The sequence below is a fragment of the Nesoenas mayeri genome (genome assembly GCF_963082525.1).
Source record: "Nesoenas mayeri genome assembly, chromosome: 3".
Taxonomy (NCBI): Eukaryota; Metazoa; Chordata; class Aves; order Columbiformes; family Columbidae; genus Nesoenas; species Nesoenas mayeri.
Genome location: NC_137544.1, coordinates 79,477,886 through 79,501,803, shown reverse-complemented (window position 1 = coordinate 79,501,803; position 23,918 = coordinate 79,477,886). Strand labels below are relative to the sequence as shown.

The following is a 23,918-nucleotide window of genomic DNA, read 5'->3' as shown; positions in this document are numbered from 1 at the left end:
CAGTAATGCTATTTTATTTGGAATTTTTGATAGCAAAGTTGCCAAGATTAGTTTTTTAATCCTTTTGCAATATTATCTTTCATAATATTCTTGTAGGATTGTATTTGCTTACATAGAAACATCAGATCTTTACACTAATCCAATTAAGAAGTATTGAAAACAAGTAAACTGAAAGTAGACAATTTGCTGCAATTCACAGTAATTGCTATTGATAAACAGAACACAGCTTGAAATTCTCAGATCTATAATATGGACTGAAGGAGAAATACCAAAGGAATCCTAGTATACAGCTGGAAATACTATAATACTTTTCTATTAAACTAAGTTTCAGTCAGATTTGCACATAGATTTCTTCTGAAAAGAAAAAGTGTACTTAGGACATGTTTGCAATGCTTTCTTTTGATTATGTGAATTAGACTTGGGCTGCAGTTAGCATCCACTACAATACAGAGCACACAAAGGATGGAACTGCAGATTGGTTGAATCTACAGTCGTAGGTGTGGCATTTTAAGCAGTATTTCCATAGTCACTCCTGTTCATTTTAACATCAAACAGTGGTATCTCCTCCTATTTTCTCTCAATATCTGTATGAGAATAACTGAGTGATCCTATGTTAAAACTGCTGATACTACTCCCTACATTGGGTCACCTCTGCAGTCCATGCTATATCAAAAATTTATCAAATTTTTTAAACTAGGGGATCAAATATTTGTACACAATTAGCACATTTTCCCACCACAGCAATCTGACAAGTAAATCTATATTTAAGTAATTTAACATAATGTGAACAAAAAAAACCTCAACAACAACAACAAAAAAATCAAGTTCTTAGATAATTCATTTAATGATTGAAAAAAATCACACTGATTATAACGGATGGATGTGAAATTACTTTAGTGGCACTGAAGACATTTACTGCAACCATTTGTCTTGATAAAGGTTTGTTTCGTGGCTCACTCCAAACTCTACAGCAACTCTAGCTTGTTTCCTCTTGTCAAAATCCACTTGTTATATTTATCAAGTCCACATCATCCTCGAAGCCAGAATTTATTCACTTCTTCTCAACCCATAAATCTCTGTAATGAAAGCAATTCTTTTGAAAAGCATCTAAAGCATGTTTCCTTACTCTGCGAGCTTCATTTCTCCAAAGAAACTGAAAATCAGTTTTACTAGAGGCATAAAACCAAGCTGACACCATAACTATTTGATGGGAAGAGAAAAAGATTAACCATTACCTTCAGCAGAAGAGGTTCTACTGTCTATTTAAAAGTTACAGAAAGTGCTACAATGTTAGAGTTCGCACAACTTTGCCATCAGCCAATGTAAGGATGAAAATCCTTATCTCTTGTACTCTAAATTTAAGAACAAGTACATTTGATTTCCCTTCAGGTAAAAAGCTCTTCAGAGTAATCTGTCTTGAAAACAATCATTCTTGATGGCTCTTAATGGCAAATTTTCAAAATCATTCACCAACCATATGTAGGCAAATGTGTAAAAAAGGCTTGGTTTTGGAAACCACAGATGTCCTGGAAAATTCCCACTCCTTACAGTGAATTCTATGACAGTGCTAAGCATTTGTTTTGAAAAATAGACATTCAGGTGCTTTTATAGGAACAGAAGTAGTTTGAAAAATCAAACCCTTAAAGTATACAGCACCTACTTTGAAATCTCAAATTTGCAAGCAAACACCAATAGTTGCTAATTCACAGGAGACACTTTAAAATTATTTCCCGTATTTCATAAACATATTAAAGAGAAAAGAATGTCAGATGGGTTGAAAGTAATTCCTTTCACTATGCGTTATTCAATTTCAGTGTATTTCATTATTGTCATTTTCTCTGTAAATAAGATACACTCAGTGTCTTGTAACTTTCAGTTGAAATTCAGTAAATCCCTCTGATCAAATGTTGGGTTTCCTCTCCCTTAGTAGTTTCATTAAAAGCAGAAAAGCCATTTTCAAATATGAGATGGAAAAGGTAAACCTTACTTGCCTTAGCTTTTACGTTTGGCGAGATGTGTTAAACTAAACTGTTTGATTCTGCACTGCAGCAGACCTATAAGCCCTCACAGTCACACCTTCTGAGAGACAAAAGAAAAAAGCCAAAGGTTCAACGAATATCTTAAGCCTATTTAATTCTTACCTAGCTTCAACTGCCAGCCCATGCTGTACAGTAGAATAAAGATTTTGGAACAAAATCACCAGAAGAATGACAGTCATTCAACAGCAGAAGCACAGCAGAACTGGAGTAATTCCTTCCAAAACTTTCGTTAGCACACCTTACAGGCTTGGAAGAGCTTAGAAGTGGATGACGTTAGCTTATCCTCTGACGGGCATGAAACTGCTTGCATCAAGGTGCGGTTACTAATTTGGTCATCAATTTGACATGAAGCTTGTCTAACTTAGGCTCTCTGCTTGGACTTCAAGATGTCTACAGATGCATAGAGATAACTGAACACACTTGCATTAATCTTGTGTGTTCTACATTGGAAAATGGCTTACGAAGAAATATATGTATTAGAATGAGGTGTCTGGCCTCAGTGACCATGCAGCTGTGCAACAGCCAGCCTTCTGCTGCAGTCAGTCAGGATGTATATCTGCAGTCCACCATAAGACCTCCGGTAACACTCTGGAATCACATAAAGGGTTAAAAGCTGCTTTACAGGGCAAACTGGAACCACCTGAGAGAGAATAATTTGATATTTGAAGTAAAGCCAAGCACCCACTCCCTCCTCATCAGATAGGAGATTGTCTGGATTACAGAATTGGTCTATCAGGAAAAGTCTCTAGCTGATGTAACTCAGAACGAAACATTTAGCTCTGCTGCCATGGGAATAATTTATTTTTTAAATGGTTTAAGGACACATTTCTGTGAAGCAGTCTTTCCAAAGCATAAAAGTTTTATGTTACTAAATTCTGATTTTTTTTTTTTTTTAAGCAGATCTAACTTGTATTTATGCAAATAAAACTATAGTTTCCAAGAACATACTCTTTGAATACTCCAGTTAAAAACAAGCCATGTGAGAGTGTAAACAATAAACTTCTGGATTACAGTTTTTCATGTGTTATGAAGTATGAGGCCAGATGCTTGTATATTACTGAATTTCCTTTTTATTGCTCTTTTTCTCGTTAGAGCAAAATTCTTAATAGGAACAAAACCACAGAATCTAAAGATTTAGACTCCAGCTCTCTCACTTAGAATTAAAAATGTGGACAAACTGAGAAGGTAACCGGGCCAGCATTATGGCTTAAAAATATTCCAAATCAATCCATATAAAAATTTGCTGGTTGTCACAAATATCAGAGATTCACAGATTATGGAAAAACTGTCATGCTGATATAACCAGCTAAAATTAATAATAAACTACAGTTATTGTTTGATAAATATTATAAACATTCATATATATATATGTCATATGATATAGACAGTCAGTAATAAGCAAGTAGAAAGGGTGTTGAAAAGCAACAATGTACTTACCCACAAGAGTCTCAAGCAAGTTATAACTTGAGTCATTACTTACTATAAACATGTAATAACCACAGATTAAAATTCTATGTTTGCCTGAAATAAAGTGAGACCAGTGCCCTAGCTACATTGTTCACCATATACCAATGGATGTCTAAGGTTGTTTCGTGTCCTATGCAGCTCTAATTAAGTATTAAGAAATCAGGGAGGCCAATTATCGTCCAAGCTTTCAGAGAGGTTTCTAACATTTTAAACGTGAACAAACAATTCTACACGCACTTTTATGATCACTAACTCATACATATGCAGATGTCAGAGATTACATTGGAGAAAAACATACGTAAATATGTCCCATATACAAGAGTTGTATCAGATGCCCAAACAAATATGCATGGTATACACAGAAACATTAAGGAAAGATCTTAACAACACATTCAGCAGAAAACTGTGCTTTGACTTTATTTGCTAAGATCTAGGAATGATTTTTTTATTCTGTAGCAGCTGTTCTCCATCATTAAATATTTCATGTATATATTATTTGCAGCCAGATACAGCATCACACATTATCAGTATTAATTATCTTACTGTCATGCACTTTAGAATTACAGTGCCTATTCTAGAAAAGACAGAGTGGATTGCAGAATGGAGTTATAACATCAGACAGCAAGGCTCAAAACTGACAGGCAATAATCATACATTTACATTACACAATTCAACAATCAAATTAAAAGACAGAAAAGTCACTGTGGTAACATGAAATTTGGTATGACAATTCAGGAATGACCAGATCCTACACAACCATGTATTTGCCTCTTTTTTTGAGCCATGCAAGTTGGAGGGTCATGAACACAGAGGGTATTGAAACAGACAGGTTAGACTCAGTGGCAACATGGAACATTTGGGATCAAGTGAATAAAAGACAGAATCACATACCCATTTTTCCACATCAACTAGCTGTAGAAAGAAAAAGCAAGAAATCAGTAAATCTCCTTCCTTTAATACAGCATATCAAAGTCTATTTTGAAGTTAACATTTCACATTTTTGGAAATGTATCTAGTATGAAAGAAAATGTATGAGCAGAAGCTATTATTCTCCTGGCACCTCCTCTTCAAAATGCCAATACCTCACTTTCTGTCTTTATTTTATGGGAAGCAGCCAATGAAGACCGATGCTGAATTAATTCCACATTGTGTTCAGGACCAACCAGTCAAAAATACAGAACACTGTTTCCCATGAAACATTTTGCCATTTTCTCTTGAGTAAATCTGTCTTAAGTGAACATTAAAAGCTTGAAAAGGTTTAGTGGCTGCCGTTCAAGGTTTGCCATTTTAATGAATGCCATAAGTATGAAAGCTAAAATTAGGAGGTAACTGTCAAATTCTGACCCTACAACCTGCACCCTAAGAGATTATCCTGCATAAGAACAGAGCACAACACACCAAAATGTCATTCATTTTTCATAAGAGAAATTATAGAAAATCACTCTGAAAGCTTAGGATTTTGTATTAACAAAACTGTTTCAAGGTTCATTATGGAAACATTTTAAATTACTCTCTCTAAAAAAGTCTTTGGACCATCTTATAGTCTTAGAAAGGATTGAGAATATCTGCTAGAACACATTTTAGCTACCAGAAAGTTTAGTATGGCACTAGCTATTAAAACCTTTGTTGGCACTAGGAGTAGTATATCTGAAGTAGATTTGCTTTTGGTCTTGGCACAGAAAACACCGCAGCACATCGAGCCTTCTGTGGTTTGCCCTAAGGTATCTTAAATTACAGCTAAACTTTTACGTGGCATCTGCTAACAAAAGGTCAATGTGTACCTGCTGTAGACCAGTAGTATTTGGATTCCAGCTTTCTTGGGAAATTACTGTAATAAAAGGGAATGTATCTAGTTCTTGTCTATAGAAGTAGTTTTATTCAAAGTAAATTTTCTCATTTTTCTTAATGTACACTTCAACTAAAATGGAGTTTTATATTTTCAATGTTGTTCAGTCCTGCTAGCACACAAAGGTTAGAAAACATTATTTGACCTGTCAATGAATTAACATGATAAACTTATAAGCATTTGTTAATTTGACAATTCCTACCTCTTTTCTGAGATTTGGACTGCATTTAGATTTATAATAGAAATTCTGTCGTTTGCCTCTTTTTTTTTTTACAATCTTGAGTGTGACTTTTGTTATCAAGCACAGCTGTAGAAATCCCTCCTAAAAACACCTAGTGTTCTGAAATAGATGCGATACAAGGAAAGGTATAATAAGATGTTGATAAGTTAGAAAAGCAGACAATGGTTTAAATCTAAATGCAAACAACAGAACTACAATGTTTTTAAAAAAGGAGTAAAGAACACACACAAGTCTGATTCACACACAAGTCTTTAATTTATTACCTTGCTTTTGATACATCTCTTATCTTGTTAAAATTGTACATGCACTGAGAACATAGCATCACAAACAATTTGACTGTGTGACAATGCTAGAAAGAGTTTAATTGATTCACCCTTTGTTGCTTTGCTTTGAGAAGTTCTCGCTGTCCCAAAACTTAAGTGGACAGGGCAGCCACAACTGGAATCAGAAAGAATCCACACAAAGCTCAACATACATGATCAGTTGTACAATCAATTACCTTAGAATTGCTGAATTGTCCATTTACTTCATTTTAATGGACATCACTTAGCTTCAAGAGTCAAGTACAGTATTTGCCAAGTATTTATGAACTGTACACACTAAATCTGCATGGTATACCCATATTTAAATAGAATTGCCAACAGGCTTTGGCTTACACCAAAGGCATGTTTATTCAGTGGTGTCTCAGGACAAGCACTTGAACTGTACACTTGTCAAACCTTACAGTCTGACATCTACATGATGGTCAAACAGGAAAGACTCTGAATGCATCGAAAGAGATCTGCTTCTGAAAGCACAGTTCAGTGCACACCGTAATACAATCTTGCATTTTTAATAATAGCCAGATTCTATCAGCTTTCTGCTGTGTGAGTCTTCAGAGCCCTCCTGGATCGGGCATGCTTCCTTTTTTCTAGCCATCTGCGAGAGCTTTTCCAGCTACTGAAGTCACAAGAAGACATTTCTTTCTTACAGACTGCTTTGTCCCAGGTTCTAAAACTAGCCTGTGCAATGTATGCAGATATTTTTTTAAAAACTTTTAGTATATGGAAAGTATCCTGAAAGATTTATGATCTTCAAGTATCCCATTTGGGGGCAAAAAATGGCATGAGCATGACTTACTGATATATTTATTTGCCTGGAAATCCCTAGTAATGCGGATTAAGTAAACCTAAAAGTAAATAAGACTCCTCATATCCAAGAATACTTGTCCTAATGTAGACAAAATATAAATCTCACAAACAGAAATGAAACAATGGATATCTCAGTCTAGTGCTTGTATCTAAGATCTAAACTACAATTCAGACAAAAAACAAGCAGATGATTCACAGCACATCTAAATCCAGATTCTGCTTCACATCGACAACTCCATTTTTTGTCTGCCTTCACAGACTAGAATTCACAGGAATCCATTTTCCCACGCATTTCTCAGTATACATCTAAATTCAGAAAACACTAATATTCAAAGCTCATTTTTGCTACGTACATATTACACGTAACCACCAGAACTTTGGAGCATTTTATGCTCCTTGGACTTAGAATTACCTGTTCTTTCTTTTAATGACTTCCTATCCAACTGGGCTAGGAAGTTTTAGAATTCAGGAAGGATTGGGGAGACGCCTGTGGTATCCTACACTGTAAACTATTTTATTGCAATCATATGTTAACCACGGTCTGAAAGAACAGTACAATTATTTATTTTACAGTGCAGAGTAAATTTGGCCTTGTTACAATAAATACAAATCCATGGAATTCAATATCTATTCCTCTTCTGGCTCAGGTTCTCTCTTAATCACCAAGTCTTATTGTTTTGATAAAGAAAATATTTAGGTAGGTAAATGTTAATTTTTCTTTATCCAAAGACTATCTACCTTTACTGTATTTCCTCCAGTAGAGGAAGTAGAATCCATCTTGAAACATAGATAGTTCAGCTGCAACATGCTACTTAGAAATATTATTTCCACATATATCTGGGTACTCAGAAGACTTTCCCAGAAGAAAGGAACATGACACTGGCCATTAGATATCCAAATTTAGTGGAATCATAGCTACCTGACAGTTCTGAATATGGGAAATTACTATATTGCCATGAAAACACCAAAGTTACCAAAAGGTGAAGGATAAAAATCCACCAGAATTTACTTAGTGGTGGGCTACTTATAGTACAATAATTAATCATTTTACAGAAAGCTATTAACTTTGACTTAAGAGAATTTTTTCACAATCTACTATTAGAAAGTAGCCATTAACATAACTAAGTTAATGAGTAGAAAATATGATACTTCCAACTACAGAGTAGTGCTTTATGGATACTAAAATGGTATGGCTCCCATACACCTATATGCCTAAGGAATACAGTTAGCGCTACAAGGAGGAAAAAACAAGGATGCAAAATTGTATTCTAAGAATCAAGCAAAAGATCAAAAGCCAGCATTTAAAATTACAAACTAATTTCTCTTCTTGAACTAGATGAGGAGACTAGAGTATGTGATCTTAATACTTCCTTTAGAATTTCATGTAAGTGCAGTAAGAATTCCTCCATGAAGAACATTTGGTGATGATTTTATCATTTACTGCAATGCTAATCCAGAAACTTCAGAGAGTCATCTGCATTTGCTGACTTCTCTTCAGAGGCATGCAAAAGCTCCAATCTCTTCAGCCAAGCTTTCATTTTAAATGCATTTAATCCAAACTGCAGGGCTGCTTTTCCAACATTTTTTTTCTGAGTGCTGCAAATACCCAGCACTACATTAACCAGACATAAAAGCCAGTTAAAACAGCAGGAATGTAGTTCTGTTACCCCTGTTTCCTTGTCAAAAGGAGTCATGAACTAGATGAAGATAAATAAAGAGAGACCTTTTTACCATTATGAGAAGTCATTCACAAACTCAGTTTTTTAAAACTTGACATAAACCAGGCTCACAGAATACGCGCTGATCATCCACTAATACAGCAACATTAATTACCAGTGCACAAAGCTGGAAAGGAAGCTCCTTTAAGATGTGCAAAACAGTCTACCACACCTAGCTCTGGATTCTGTATTCTGTTTCTTTTCATCTGCTTGAGCAGGAGACAAGAAACTTTATTCCACAAGGAACTTTATTCCACACATTATAGGAAAGTCTTAGCTGACTATGACTAATCACATTCTCTACAACTATTTATGAAAACAGATATAATAACAGATATAATACCATGATCCACAGATGGGGCTGTGACCTGAAATCTCAATGAAGCAATGCTTTCCAGCTAGTGGATGTTACATCTTCCTCTACGCTTATACTCATTTTTCTGTAATGAAGCAGGAAAATCTTAGTAGAAAAATAAGATTTAGGTTTTTTCCATTTCCACAGTAAAACCACCGTCTAAAACTCTCTAATAGAGATAAGCAAGATGATAATAACTAGAATTGAACTAGAGAGATTGAAAATTGAATTGTATTTTTGTTTCTGTTACAATATTTTATTGTCTTCATGTATACCTTGATTTCCTGAATTTATTATTCAACAAGTTAATTGATGATATGTCTTCCAGCCCAGGGTTGTCTTCTATTCCAGACTTTTCAAGATGCTTTAAGAGCTCTGCTGTCATGTCTTTTTGGTTTAGCTCCTTCTCTGTATGCAATATAGATTAGAAAATTTAACTAAGAAATAAAGTAACTTCTCTTTCACCCAAAGACAGTTTTTATTGACCATCACCCTGGAAAGAAAATGATGAGCACAACAGAGATCCAATAGTCATGGTGAGGCTGGAAAAGAGACCGACATCTACCTCCAAAATAGGAAACCTGTCTGAGATGATAAAAATGTTTGCTTTCATGCCATAGGTCCTCATACATCCTCATTCTAAATATGGCACACTCAAAAGAAGAGCTTGTGTTTCAGGCTAGAAATATTTGCTTATAACAAGTCTGTGATTTGAAATAGATAATTATTTTATTCCTGTCCTTGCCTCTCCTTGAGGATAAGCAGAATGCAAAAATACTGCGCCTGCACTTCTTGATTTTTTTTTCCAGTACTTACATTTGATCAAAGTACAGTCGATCAAAGCCAAGTCTTATTCTTTTTATGCTTTATTTGAAACAGCCTGCTAACAATCACTGCTGATACTACATAAGGTACACTAACAAGAAAATAACAGTATTTGTTTTATCTGCAAAAGTTTTATGCTTTTGTTCCTTGTTGTATTAATATTCCCGGTTGTCCTGTTAGCAGTGTGGTATCTCTAAATAGCTGAGAATAGCCACGATTTTACGCAGAATAGGTCTCTAAACTACCTCATTTTTTCATAAAGCTTTACACCGGTAGCCGATAAGCCCATCTGCATGATACAAAAGCCCACGCTGTATGAAATGCTTTGACTTCCATTTCTTTCCTTTCTCTAATTTCTTTGCATTAAGAAACATCTAGGTTACACATATTCGAAGTTTGGAAGTACAAGTTAACATTGCTGGACATAACAGCTCTGTCTCTGTTCATGACACAACACTACCTGATGAAGGCTTATCCAAAGATTTTCTGAATTACTAATGCAATATTTTGTTACTTCAGTGAGTTATGCCTGGCATCTGTAGGTGAACCTTGGACTAATGAAAACACTCAAACTATAAAAATAAAAAGCTGTGGTTTGTTGGTTTGGTTTTTTTTTCCTCAAAAGTTTGATTAAAAAAATAATTCTTGCGTTATTGCATCTATGACTTGTCACAAGAGAAAACTGTCTGGTCAGTACTAGGAAACTAAAAGAGCTCTGGTTTGTTAAGAGACCTCTGGTTGATTTCTGACTCTTATGTGGGGGTTCTGATAGCAAACCTGAAAACATTTTCAGCTCGTCATATTTACAACAACTGTTGTTAACTTTCAGATATGTCATTAACTAGGTTACTGTAGTGTAAATCAGAGGGATTAAATTGTCAAGAATGCATTTAACTGCCAATCTTCTTTTTTTTTTTTTTAAGGAAGTACTTTGATAGCTTGGCTTATTCACTAATATATACGACACTTATTAAAAGAAATGGGGAGTGTTACCTTTTTCCACTTGCACGAGGGATGAAATTACTTTCCCCCTCCCCTCATGCTGAGAAAATGCCAGCTCTCCACATCATCTTGCTGCTTACTAATACAAAGTAATTAATGAATTCAGAATTCCACAGTTGGAGATCAATGATCTTAATATTAAAAAAATCCACCAGCTACAGTTGCATTCCTGTCCCAAAATGCCTCCAGCCCTTCCTGCAGCATGGGAAACCATTTTAGCTCTGAGGAAACACAAGCTTTCCCCATCTCTTAAACACAGAAGGAGAATTACACGTGCAAGACACTTGGACGTGCTGATTCCTTCACACAAGGCCCTTCGCAACAGTGGAGGAGGGTGGTATTTTGTTCCCTTCAGCAAAGACTATCCCACACGTAAAATTAGACAGCAGTTTGCTGGTCAGTGGTATGGAAAACAGATTTTATTAAAACAAGGCACCAGGAGATGTGATTAATCAGCCATGACTGGATGATTAGATGGGAGTTAATAAGCTCATGATGCAATTTAGCTGGAACTCTGCCTAACTGATGGGTATCCGCAGACAACATTTTCCTGAAAAATGAAGTTGTCAAATATTGAAGTAGAGGTTGTGAAATTAAAATTTTTCATATTACAGAAACAGTTTAGCTTAGGATTCACACACAATGTGTGCAGTCAAATGCTTCCATTCTGTTAATAAGGTCTGACATAGATTTATGAGTGCCCAAATCTGAAAAAAAAATCTGAGCATTAGTTACAATGCTTTACCATGATATAACTGAGATTTTTAAATAAAAGTTAAGGGAGATATTTGTTTACGGCTATTTTCTCATGTTCTCTGTATTCCAGTGCTTTTTCAATGTATCTGCATCTGGGTGGGGGGCATAATCTTTGCTACTTGGAGGGAAACAAGGACATTCTGGGGCTAATGTTACTAATGGAGCAAATAAAAGTCAATTACTAGTGTTGGTGATCAGGCTGTATACTGACCAATCAGTTCTGCTCCAGTTAAGATCTCCTGTCAGAAACAGGAATGGAACAACAATGTATAAAAACTATCAATCTCACAGATGTGGAAAAATACGAAGCAGATCAAATATAACAGGATAAATGAAGAACATAAAGGCTATCATAATACTTTTTTTTTAATTAAAAAAGTTATTCCAACACAAAAGAAACTGATACCTTTCTTTTACTGCTGTACTCTGATAATCAATGCAAAAATCAGCGTTGGGGTTATATTAGAAAGATAATTAATTCCATTAATAGCGCTCTGTTTATTAAAAATATGCTGAACTGTGCACAGGGGCATCAGAAGGTGGTTACACCAAGCTGCAAAAACAAATGTAACTTTTAGCTAAGCATTTCCCCACAGATTGAAATCTTCACTTAGAGACAAGTGAATGTCATGTTTTTGTATCACCACCTTTAATCATCACCTTCCTGATCTCATTTTCAGGCAGCTCTTTCTGAACCTCAGCTGCAGTAGGGTTCCTTCATTCTTGGCTTTCTGAATCTGACTTCTTGATTAGTCTAATCTTGTCCACAGTCCGAAGTGATTCAATATGCCAAAAGAAAAAACACAAAACTGATGGAAACAGAATTAAGAAACCTAGAATTAAGATAAAGTGCTGAAAGTTCCCTTCACAAAATGCAGTTAGAATATAAACAGGAAATTACTATGAACCAAAATTCCTAACTGCTTTATATGCATGTAGAACAAGCATGAGATGAAAGTATTTAGAAAGTGCTTCCTACTGTATCGCACTAAAACCACCACCTGTATTTCTAGCCTCCAAATCCTTGGGAGATTTGCATTTCAAGCTACAAGGAAAGCCAATAAACACTGTCCTATACACAAAAGGTTTCAAAGAGTGGCCTGTGGTAAAAGACAGTCCAAACAAGACAATCAATGCTACAGGGAAAAAGAAAGAAAGAAAGAAAAAAAAAAAAAAAAAAAAAAAAAGAAATACCAGAAGTGCTTTCCTAAATGTTTTAGTAGTTTTAGTATATAGCAAGAGAATTTTTATACTTTGCTGATAAACTGTTTTAAGCAAAAACAATCATTTTTTCCTGTGAAGATTAACAAATTAGTTTATTCCATTAATCCCTTTCTTGAGCTTTTAAATGTCCTGGAGAGATCTCTGTGTCAAGGTATTGTTCTCTCTACTGTTTTACTTCAAGACAGAAAAATCCTGAAATCATCTATGACAGTGATTAGTATTCCACTAGAAAAGTTGCTGAGCTTTCAGTGACTCCTCAGAAGAAGCCTATCACTTGCATTCTTTCTCCTCTCAACACATGCCATTGTATTCATGAGTTGAGAACGGACTATGCAATGCTGGGTGGTTGCAGACATCTGAGCTGCAAAAAGGCTAAAGAGCGTGCCATATTCAACTGGAACAAGTCTGTGGTTTAACTCATTTCCACACAAAGGTCTAAGTTCCCTAATAAAGTTGTTTTTTTTTTTACTTTGCAGCTTCTTGCAACACTCAGAGTCACAAGAAGCACTGGGGTCTTTTACTTCTCCCAGTAATAGCATATGAGTATGTTTCCTATATGTTATTTTCCTCAGTGGAGAAACACTGTAAAAAGACTGTGCAATGTCAAGACTGGATTGAGAGAATGCAGGGCAAAAACAAGTTATTTGTAGCATTCAATGTCTGAAACATAATACATACCAAAAGATTTAAGGAAATGTGTTAGCACTTCCCAGTATGCAGTTATGATATAATCAATTTACAGATCTAAACATGCTTAGCTGTGAAACAAAAGGACTACTTTGCAAATAAAAAAAAGTTCACAGCAAGTTCTGGAAGTTTAGTTCAAAGCATATTCCTCCCAAATCAACAGAAACATTGAGAAGTTCTTCCTTGACATCACAAAATTTGAATGAAGCTACAGGATGTTCATCACTCCTCAGCAACAGAATAAGTTACTTGAAGAAGAAAGTCAAATATTCAGCAACATAATATTTCACAAAATTTAGTGAACTACCGAAGTAATCAGAGACGAGACTACTTCTGATCTGAAATGATTGTGAATACCAAGATATTGAGATTGTGTTTAAATTCCTGATTTCTACATAAAATGCTCCAAAAATATTCTAGCATTTATTAAGCTATTCAAAGCACTGCATTTATGGAGGGTGGAGGGAAGGAAATTCACTGTGGATGAAGCACTTAAAAATTAAGTCAATTTGCCTCAGATTTTCACTGTGAAATTTGAATGGCTGAATTTCAAAATCTTACAAAACACCATTCCTATAAAAATAACTAACAATAAAGTCTCTCACCTATATGCTTTAGATAGCTCCAGAACTTAGGAAAAATTATCTGCTAAATATTCAGTTTAAGATTTGTTGACTCCAGTTCAAGCCAAACTGGGAAAAGACTCAGCATTTTGCACTCTATGGGATCACTGCAGAAAGAGAATTGTGGAGAATTTGCAGAGGCAAATGTTGGCTTCCTCATATTTTCCTCTGGAGACTTACAAACCCACCAACAAGTTCTTCATTTAAAATGAAAATGAAGGCTCTGTATTTTATTTAGTGATGTACCTAAAAAGTAGTGACATGTGGCTGAGGAGAATAAGAAACCTCACCTGAAATTTCTTGTAACAGCCAAAGGATTTATCAGTTACTGACATTATTACAATCTGTGCAAATGCGCAAGTTCTTTTGAATAAGTAGAGTTATAGACAACAAAGGGCTTATAAGTTAATAAACAAATACTACCTGGAAATTTTAATTTTACACAGCAAAAAGAGAAAAAATGCACACATATCCAGTTAACTAAAATAGTCAGCTGCTAAATGACCTACATTATACCCTAGGTTACGTGAATTTACCACATTAAATAATCACCACTAAAAAAATTATGAAAAAACAGGATTTCCAAATTTGTGCCTGTCCTTCTGTGCTATATGTATTGTTATCTTCTGTGACTCATCCCAATATTTTTTTAAATAGAAGCTTCTTTCAAGAAAAGGAAGTGTTCTGCGTATTTATCAACAGACTGTCAGCTACCAAGGGCTGTTTCAGGAGTGGAAGCTGTATACACTGCCATAATTACAAGTACATTTCCACAGCATCAGCTGTATCTCCACAAACAGGCATTAACTACCAAAGTCATACACAGGGCTTCATAGCCCAAATGAATTAATTCTGAAGCAGATGATAACAGCCCATCAAGCAGAGGTCAGGTTTATTGCTAGCAGCCTCTCTGAGTGTCCCTTCTTTTTCAAGTTTCTCTGCCTATTTCAAAGCATGCTGTTTCCATAAAGAAAGGTAAGGGTGAGCTTTTACTATCAGCATGTGGGAGGAAAAAAAAAAAAAAAAAAAAAAAAAAGTCTTATCTATTTATACACAAAGAGAAAGACTGAAGGGCAACTAACTGTCTAAAGAGCAGACACTGGAAATGGCTGCAGCCTAGGCAGAAAGAGAAGAGTGCTACGGAAAGGGAGGACAATCTTTAGAGCTCAGTAACTACCATGTGTTTGTCAAAAACCCATTTATGGATCAAGATCAGATGCCTTACAAAAGCAATGAGGAGATAAGACCTCCGCTTCTCACTTACCATGTTGACAGTACTCTAAAAGCACAGGTTTCAATTTTAATTTGAAAACTAAAGGGGAGATATCTACAAAGAGCTCAGCAAGTCTCAAAAATAACATGCTCCTTTTTTTTTTTTTTTTTAAACCTGAATGTCTGTGCGTGTATAGAAGTATATTTAACAAGCATGATTTTGAATGAGGAGTAGTCAATTTGGAGGAACTCAGCAGGAGACCTCACTGAAGCCGAGACCCTGCAGACTCTCCAAAGTGGGGCCTGCTAGCCCCGGGCCCGCTGCCCATCACAGAGACAAAACGCAGCTCCACAGGCCGGCCACTATGCTCAGCAGCTCCTTCCCAACAAGGGCTGCCCAGGAGCTGACAGTCCTGCCCCTTGCTGGGACAAGGTCCTGCTCACAGAGCGGCAGCTCAAATGCTCTAACCTAAAATCCAGGCTTAGGAAAGGCTGAGTGACCCTGATGCAACACTGAGGCAAGATGTTGGTTTGTAGTTCCCACTGAGTTTAGAGTTCATGCCAAGCCCTGAAATCCTGCCACTCTGAGTCGAGCTTAGCTGAGGTGGATGTTCCTGCCATTCCAAAAGCTGCACTTTATACAGTCAGTAACAGGAGAGCTGCAACAGACAATAATTTTATATAATCATGAACAGTTTATATTTCAAAATACTTTTTTCAAAGCTGAAGTATCAACTTCTTGCGTTTTCAGAAGAATTGTGGTAATTTTTACGAAGAAAAAAGTTAAGGCAAATGGTCACTTATGCAACCTCCACCCTGTCAATGTCTTATGACACAGCCTTCCCTATGTCCTTTACCTTTTCAGCATCATTCAATACGTAGAAGATGAAGTGGTCATTAACATTTTATTTCATTCCAGCTCAGTGTGCAACCATTTGATTAAAAAATCCTCTTCTAAAGACATCATGATTAAATACCACCAATTTTATGATGTTCACTGCTGCAGTGCTAATCTCACAAACATTCCAATATTAATTCAATTTTCACAATACCCTATATGACATATCAATACATTTAAAGAATCTAAAGCATGGATCATTAAAAACAAATTATATAAATGTATACAAGTTTAAGATGCATGGGACCTGATTTCTAATGTTTTTTAAAATTTTCCATGGCATACTGTAGTAGGAAAACATAGTTGCTATGCAAATACTGGGAAAAAAAATGCAGAAAACTCCCATAGAAGTGTTCAGTAGACAATAAGGCAACTAAGATCAATTTGCAGAAAATTAACAAAGGATTTAACCCTACATTTCATTTTGCATAAAAGTAAACAAATTTCAAGTTAATATATTAAGGGAAAATAGAGCCTGTGTAAAGAAGTCTAGGAAGACAAACAGAAATAAAGACTTAAAGTTTACTCAGAGGTTTTCAGTCTGAAAGCAAAGAACAAATACAGCGTGATTTCCTGAACAAGCTCTTAAAATCATCTCAATGTAAATGCTAGAGTGCCCTACACTATCCTGACGTATTCTAGTACATAGCATATGTTGTCATTCAAAATACAGAAATTGTAACTACATATACATTCACTTTCTTGCTACAGATGACACACAAATCCTTACTTATTTCAGTTGCACATTCTTTCTAGTAAACAATCAAAAAGCTGACACTTGATGTGAAAGGACACATAAGCAATTGAGGAAAATCCATCTGGTTCCATGCAGAATGCATTTGGTACATCTGTCCTGCAAGACTTACTGAAACACAATTCCAGTAGAAGCACATTACACTCCAAGCGCAGCTGATGTTACTAGTAAGCAATTCATGTAGCACAAAGCCTAGCCATTAGCAGAGGAACTGAACTTTCCACCCACTTTGCTGATAAAATTGAAAAAGAAAAAAAATCCCATAGCAGTCTCATACTCCTATATATATACCTGAACACAAAAAAGCCCATTCACACACCTTGTTTTGACATAATAAATCACAGATCAGCAAACAGGAGCTCCAGTAGATTAAGCCCATCTTACTCTACACCCTCCCAATTAAAGGAGATTTTGCCATGAATGCATGGTCCAACACTAAAATTGGGATGGCTTGGCACTCACTCATCTTCTGGTAGACCACTGCTGACAGAAATAATTAAAGCTGCTGTGAAAGAGTCTACCAAGAGTTCTTAATCACTGCAGTGAAAAGATGCCATTAACACCAATCCTCTGCATGAGATGTTCTCTCTCTCATCCACACAAAGATGCACACCATACTAGCAGGTGAAAGTAAGTCACATAAGTAAGTCACATACCATCTGTAATTATATGTGTCAACTCACTCTCTCTCTGTCTATATCTATCATTTATTCACAAGGGTATGCCATGTAACACGCAACCCGGAGTCCTCAAATTTCAATGGCCTCATTTATGACAATTATCATGGAGGACTAGAAAAGACATCAAAAGGCAAAAGAGCAGCACGTTATTTATATCATGACACTGCTGGATGTATTTCAAAAAACCCAAGCAAAGCAAGCATAACTTGAGCAATCACAAGCTCTTATCCATTTCAAAAGAAAAGCTGGTTCTTGTTCTAGCCAATATAAAAAGATACATGACTTTGTGCATGTTCACTTACGGTAAAATGTCCTTTAAATGCCAAGCTAATTTAATTTTCTGTACCTAGCCAACGTACCCAAAACTTTTTTTGATCTCTTTGAAGTAATAAACGTGTTACAATAGAGTGAAAGTTCAAACTAGCCACTTGTTACATAAATAGAGATAGTAGCAGTTTTGAATCCTCAATTTCTCCCATTAGAAAAAAAAATCATTTATATTGAAACATATTAAAAAAACAACTTTGAAATATATTTCAAAAAAATAATTAGTAGCAATAGCTTTTATGAAGGTTTACCTTACAATGAAGTTTAATTTGCATCCCCTTTTGGTAAATTTTTATTTTAATTGCTATTTTTTATGCAGCATGTTTGCTTGAGGATGATTTTAAAAAAACCTTCCAGACAAAAGTCTAAATCATTTGCTGAGACAACTGAGGCTAAGAAAATACTTGATGCTTTATAAAAACCAAAGGATTTCCACTTCCATCCTTCACCAGCTTTTTCGATAATCGAAAGTTACGCTCAGAAACCAAGTCAAAATAATTACAAAATAATACCTATGCCCTAGGCCTGTTTAAGACAGAGCGGCTATAATTCTGCTTGCCTAAGAGACCAGAGCGCAGACTCTGTGTACACATGTAATGATAGTCATCATTTATATAATTATTTATTATTTTATTTTCACAGGATTCTTTCTTTTTTCTTTCCCTTTTCCTGGTTCTTTTCTGTGGATGAACTATACATTCAAAGTAGTCCATGCATAATAGCACTCAAGTGCCAAGCAAAATCAAAAATTTACCTGTTTAAGATGAAAAGTGTAAATAATGCTTCCTGAGCAAACAAAACAGGTTGTGGTTTTAATTTTTTAAACCAAAAGCATGCAGTCAAGCTACACATTTCAATACTTTAATAAACTGCCAGAGGTAGGCATAGTATGTATTTTAAAGAGAAAGGATAAAACCTCAGAGCACAAAGTAACTACTCAGTGCCTAGAGCTAGAAGAAACAGAGCACTACACACATCCTTTCTTATGAAATTTCCCTCATTTTCCACTGTTGCCTTTGATACTAGCATTTAGCTCATCCAGGAGAGAGAATTAGATATACTCAGATAGGTGAATTATTATACTAATCTCATCAAGTATAGAAATTCTCATTTTGGGATTCTTGCACTAAAAGTGTAGGCATTTATTGCAGAGGTAGCTTTGCACATTTAATATATACTAATTGAGAACTAAAATTAAATCCAGTTAGTGCACATAGTTCTTCTTTCTTAAGCACAAGGAAAGTCATTTATTGTTCTGACTCAAGTCAGCATGAGATTTTGTCCATATTACTCCATCATTTCATTACTGCTGACTTACCTGTTATATAATAGCTATTATAAAAACACAGCGTTCAAGAGATTACACACCACAAAAAGCAAAGAAGCACAAGGAGATCACTTTTAAACACAGCAACCTTAATGATTTCTAATGTAATGAAAAGTAATTGAGGACTGAAAAGACCTCCCTTTGTGGGGTTCTTTCCATCAGAAAACTGAGGTCATATTGAATCCAATTTATAGTAACAATCTCTCAAGAAATTGCTATACTTCCTTCTCTTAAATTAAAGAAAACACTGTTATACTAAATTTAAAAAACGACGCTGTTCCAGGAAGATACAGTGCTTCAGATTTATGCACAAAATTACCTCTTCTCCTAAAACTCGGTTATTAAATGCAAAACTCACGTGTTCTATCAACTTTTCATGAAAACTACATACAGATACCGAATGTCAGTTCTGTTAATTTATCTGCAAGTACATATTCAGTCATTCATTTAATTTTCAGTTACTCGAAAACTGAATTTTTTTTTCATTCACTGTATTCTGCCCTATAGCAGTACTTTTAACACACAATCCCCTACACTTTCTTTAGTTTCTGCTCCTGCCCACATTTGGTGGGAATAAACAGCAAGAAAACTGTTGCTCTACTTCACACATACAGTCACGCACAGTTATCACAGCACATCCTTGGGTTTGAACTGTGATTATTGACATTATGCCTGTATGTACCTGTTTTTTGAATTTATTTTTTTCCTGTGGATTTTCTTGGTCTCAGTTTCAATATTTACAAATTCAGGGAAGAAAGGTCCCCCTTTAGAAGCATGGATCTGCTTACATTCTCGTACCACCTCTTCTCTCAGATGTGTTTTCCATTCTCTTGCTGTTGGAGACAGTCCTTACAACAAATTCTCACTGACAGCACACACTTTGGGTCATCCATGGGATTGCTGCTAGACTTCATTCCGCAAATACCGTTTTCAGTCTCAGTGCCTGGCATTTCATGGGACTGATTACTCTGTGTTAGTTTAAAGTTTACTTTCCCAAGGACTTACAGTCAAATCCTACTTCTCTTTTATCTGTATAACTCCAGGGCCTCCAGTCAACCCTTCCTCATTTACAGTTCATAGGATTTGAGCTGGAGTATGACATTCAAGTAAACCCTACAAGGTGTATACGGAACACTCAACTACATCATAACAAATCAAATTCATTACACAGCAGAGAACATTAATTACAATACTATGATTTATTCATAAATACTTATTTGCTAGTCAAACAATTAACAGTATTCCTATATCCTTCATCTTCCAGGCTGTGAAAATGTGCTTCCACATTTTTTGTCCACTGAGACTCAATAACATTGTATCTCCAGCTCTAAAGGTGAGTTACAGGACATATTAACTCAGGCCACACAGAACAATTTCATTATTTTTAGAGAAAAACAGGACACATCCAAGCAATTTTAAGACTACTTGACAGTCTTGCTTGATAGAGTCAGAAATCTTCAGAAAGCTTAGCTGTACTGAAGAAGTGATCAAGCTTTATATTTCACATTATGAGATCTCAAATTAAAACATTCTTGTAGCTCTATGTGGACCTGCAGTACATTGAAATTGCTGGAAATTTACAACTCTGGCAAGTTTCAATGAAAACTGCCAAGTGTTTGGAGTTTCTCAAAAAACAGATCTTTCCTGTAGCAAAGGAGAAGATTTAAATATAAGGAATTCACAATGCTATAAGCTCGTGCCAGTCATTAAATCTGTGGTCCAGTGAAAAAAAAAAAAAAAGTGTTGTATTTTGCAGGATGAAAAAAGTGAATATTCAACAACTTACCCCTTCTGCCTTTTCTTCTGTGTTAGCCAGCATTTCCTGGAGGGCCCGTACTGACAGAGACTGCTCCAGCACAAAGGTGCAGATGGACAAATCAGGTGGAACATTCTAGGCGAAAGAAAAACATGAGATCACATTAGTGACAGATTTGCTGAATGGCACTTTCCAATGCCTATATTTATCCTCCCTTTTCATTAATCTGAAAGATCTACTATATCCTTGAGGCTATGAAAGCCAGACACATACTGGGCTGCAACACCTAAGGCTTAGGCAGCCAGCGAAGAGAAGAGATTCTTCACCTCAGCTCAGCATTTGCAAGTTAACTGACACCTATGGCACTGGGTCCTACCCTCAATAAAAGAAAGAGGCCAATAAACTGCATCAGGTTCAGCAGAGGATCATCATGAGTGTCAGGGCTGGTACACTCACCCTGGGTGGCTGGGGGAGCTGAGCTCCACCAGCCTGGATGGAGGAGAGAGAGGAGAAGAGGATCTTACGATTCTCTTTACAAATATCATGATTACAGGGAAAATGGAGGCAGATTCTCCTTGCAGGTGCTTCTTGAAAGGAATGGGAGCAGCAACAAGAGTTGTGGCAAAGAAAATTACAATTAGATATTAAAGAGAAAAATTCACCTGGGGAGTAGAAAACACTGGCAAAGGCTGCCAAGCAAAGCTCTCTGCTTAGACATCAGTATATGGAACATACGTCTTAGACATTATGCATAGATTGTGGGGGATACAAAATCTGGTCTTTAGGCTACTGGTAGTAGCTGGAACTCATCCTTATGATGGTCTCCAGGTCAAGGTGAATTTTCTGCAGCAGAAACATTAGACACTGAGGATCAATCAAGGCCAAGCCAGTAGCTTCTCAGCCTTGCAGGGCAGTATGCTTCACCATATTCTGTTCTAAGTGGGATAAAACTAGAGAGTCTTACAAAAATAAATGTTCAACTTGTCACAATTGGAAAAAAAAAAAATCATTGAGTTATTGAAAAGCTACTTTTCCAGACTATCACAAAAACTCATAATAAAATTGAAACAAGTTTGTAATAGCGATGTCTAAGTTACAAAGTAGCAAAATAAAATTAGATTTTTATGGGAGGATCTTTTCTTCTGTTAATATTATAGAAGAATACGCAACTCCTACACACCTTTTTTTGCCTCCAGAAATTCTTTCATGTTCCTTCTCTTTTCATGTTAGTTGCATATTTTAGTTTAGAAATACTTTTACTGAATATTGGAAATATTTTTTTTTTTTTACACCATAAATGCTTTTATTGCTAAAGCTGTAAAACTGCACATTTATTCAAACTGTTTATTCAAACTGTTCACAGTTCAAACATTGAATTGTAAAACGTAGTTGTGAAACCATTCTGTTCCCTCTTTTTCAGGTTAGTTTACTCAGAACTCCTCACACTATTAGAGGCTTATTAAAATGCTGTTCCTCACTCCTAACTACAGTAATTCAAGTTTATTTATTAACTAAAGATCTTTCATTACCTTCCACTATTTATATTTTAAATTAGGGTTTTAGCCAGACCAAAAAAAACTTAAATAGCATCCTCTTTTGCATGGTATATTGGCTCACTTACACAGTGAAACTTAGGCATAAAATATTTACTCAGAAACTACAACAGTCCTTTCCATGCTAGTATTAGGAAAATAGACAACTAATTAGACTCTCTTCAAAACATCCTTGTAATGTAAGTAGTGTGACAAGCCCTTATTTTACAAAGCAGGAAAGAGAGCACTCAAAGATCATAGGTTGCAATGTGTTGTTTCTGCTGAGTACAATTTTGTGTTCTATAAAGCCTCACAAAAATGAACTGCCTGACAGTCCAGCCCACCCTCCATTCTCCCCAGTGACATCTGACTTGACAAACAATAGTCTGAACAAAACAGAAAAGGATGCTCCTTACATTGTGCTCAGAAATGAGCCAAGGCTACATTTTCTATATCTGGTTATAAGCAAACATATATAAGCAAAGTCTCCATAACAATGTTCTTACTGTTATTACTGGTTTTTAAAGGAAGGTTTTTTCACTGGCAGAATATGTCACACATACAATTTTGTGACCTATCAAATTTTTTTACTACTAAACCTACCCTAGAGTTTATATGGTCTGAAATATGGAAAATTCTGCATCAATTCACACACTGATCAAGCCAACACTCCTCCCTCCTCAATTCCATTCTCTTTTACATTCAAGACAGCAATGAGCACTTTCTTCCCAGCTCATTAAATCTGAGGAGTGAAGCCCCAATGAACATTTTTAGCTGTTCTCCTAGCAGGTGAGTAAGGCACACTTTGAGCAGCCAGAGAGTAGTAAAGAATTGTATGCGATCATCTTGCTTTAAGTGAAAGACGCACTTTCTTCTTACAGTCTAGCAAGATGTTCAAACCAGTTTGTTTTTCTCAAGGCAATTGGGAGAGCATACTATCCTGCCTCCGCTCTGCTGCATGAATGCCAGGACACTCAGCGGCCCTCGGAGAACGTGTCTCCCCTAAGAGCTGAAGCAAAATACATCTACTGATGCTTATGGTGAGTGTGTCAATCAGCCTCTTCCTCTCTGGCAGTTCCTCACCCAAATCTGAGCTACTGAGGATCCATCCGGCATGGCCACATACAATGTACCACCACCATGGCAGGGACATACAAGGGACAGATGCAGAACCTCCAGAATACTTGGCCAAGACAGTCTCAGCCCTGCTCACCTTGATACAGCCCATTTTAATGCTGATGCTTTTAAAGCTCTGGATTTAGAAGATGAGGCTTCAGGCTGGCATACAGACACAGATTGAAGGTTCCTATTTTTAAACCCTCATTTAAATATACTAAAAACCTGCTCACAGTGCATTTGCCATCTTTTCAAAGCATGAAATAAAAGGAAGAAAAAACACAGAATTTTTGCCAGTCCTCTGATTATCTCTCTTATCGCTCATATTACCCCACATACAGATGGGGAAACATGAAAAATGAAGGTATTCTGTGTTATATGACAAACTAACATTCCCTGTCAG

General features: G+C 36.0%; 1 protein-coding gene across 1 annotated transcript in view; it reads right to left on the bottom strand.

Annotated features, from left to right (window-relative positions):
- The window catches only part of RYR2 (ryanodine receptor 2), a gene marked incomplete at both ends in the record, with an annotated part of 394,128 nt that overhangs the window by 258,581 nt on the left and 111,629 nt on the right, over positions 1-23,918 (bottom strand). The window contains 2 exons of the mRNA XM_080342351.1: positions 4,398-4,418; positions 20,898-21,002. Coding sequence (XP_080198477.1) covers positions 4,398-4,418; positions 20,898-21,002 — 126 coding nt within the window. The remainder of the gene's footprint in view (positions 1-4,397; positions 4,419-20,897; positions 21,003-23,918) is intronic.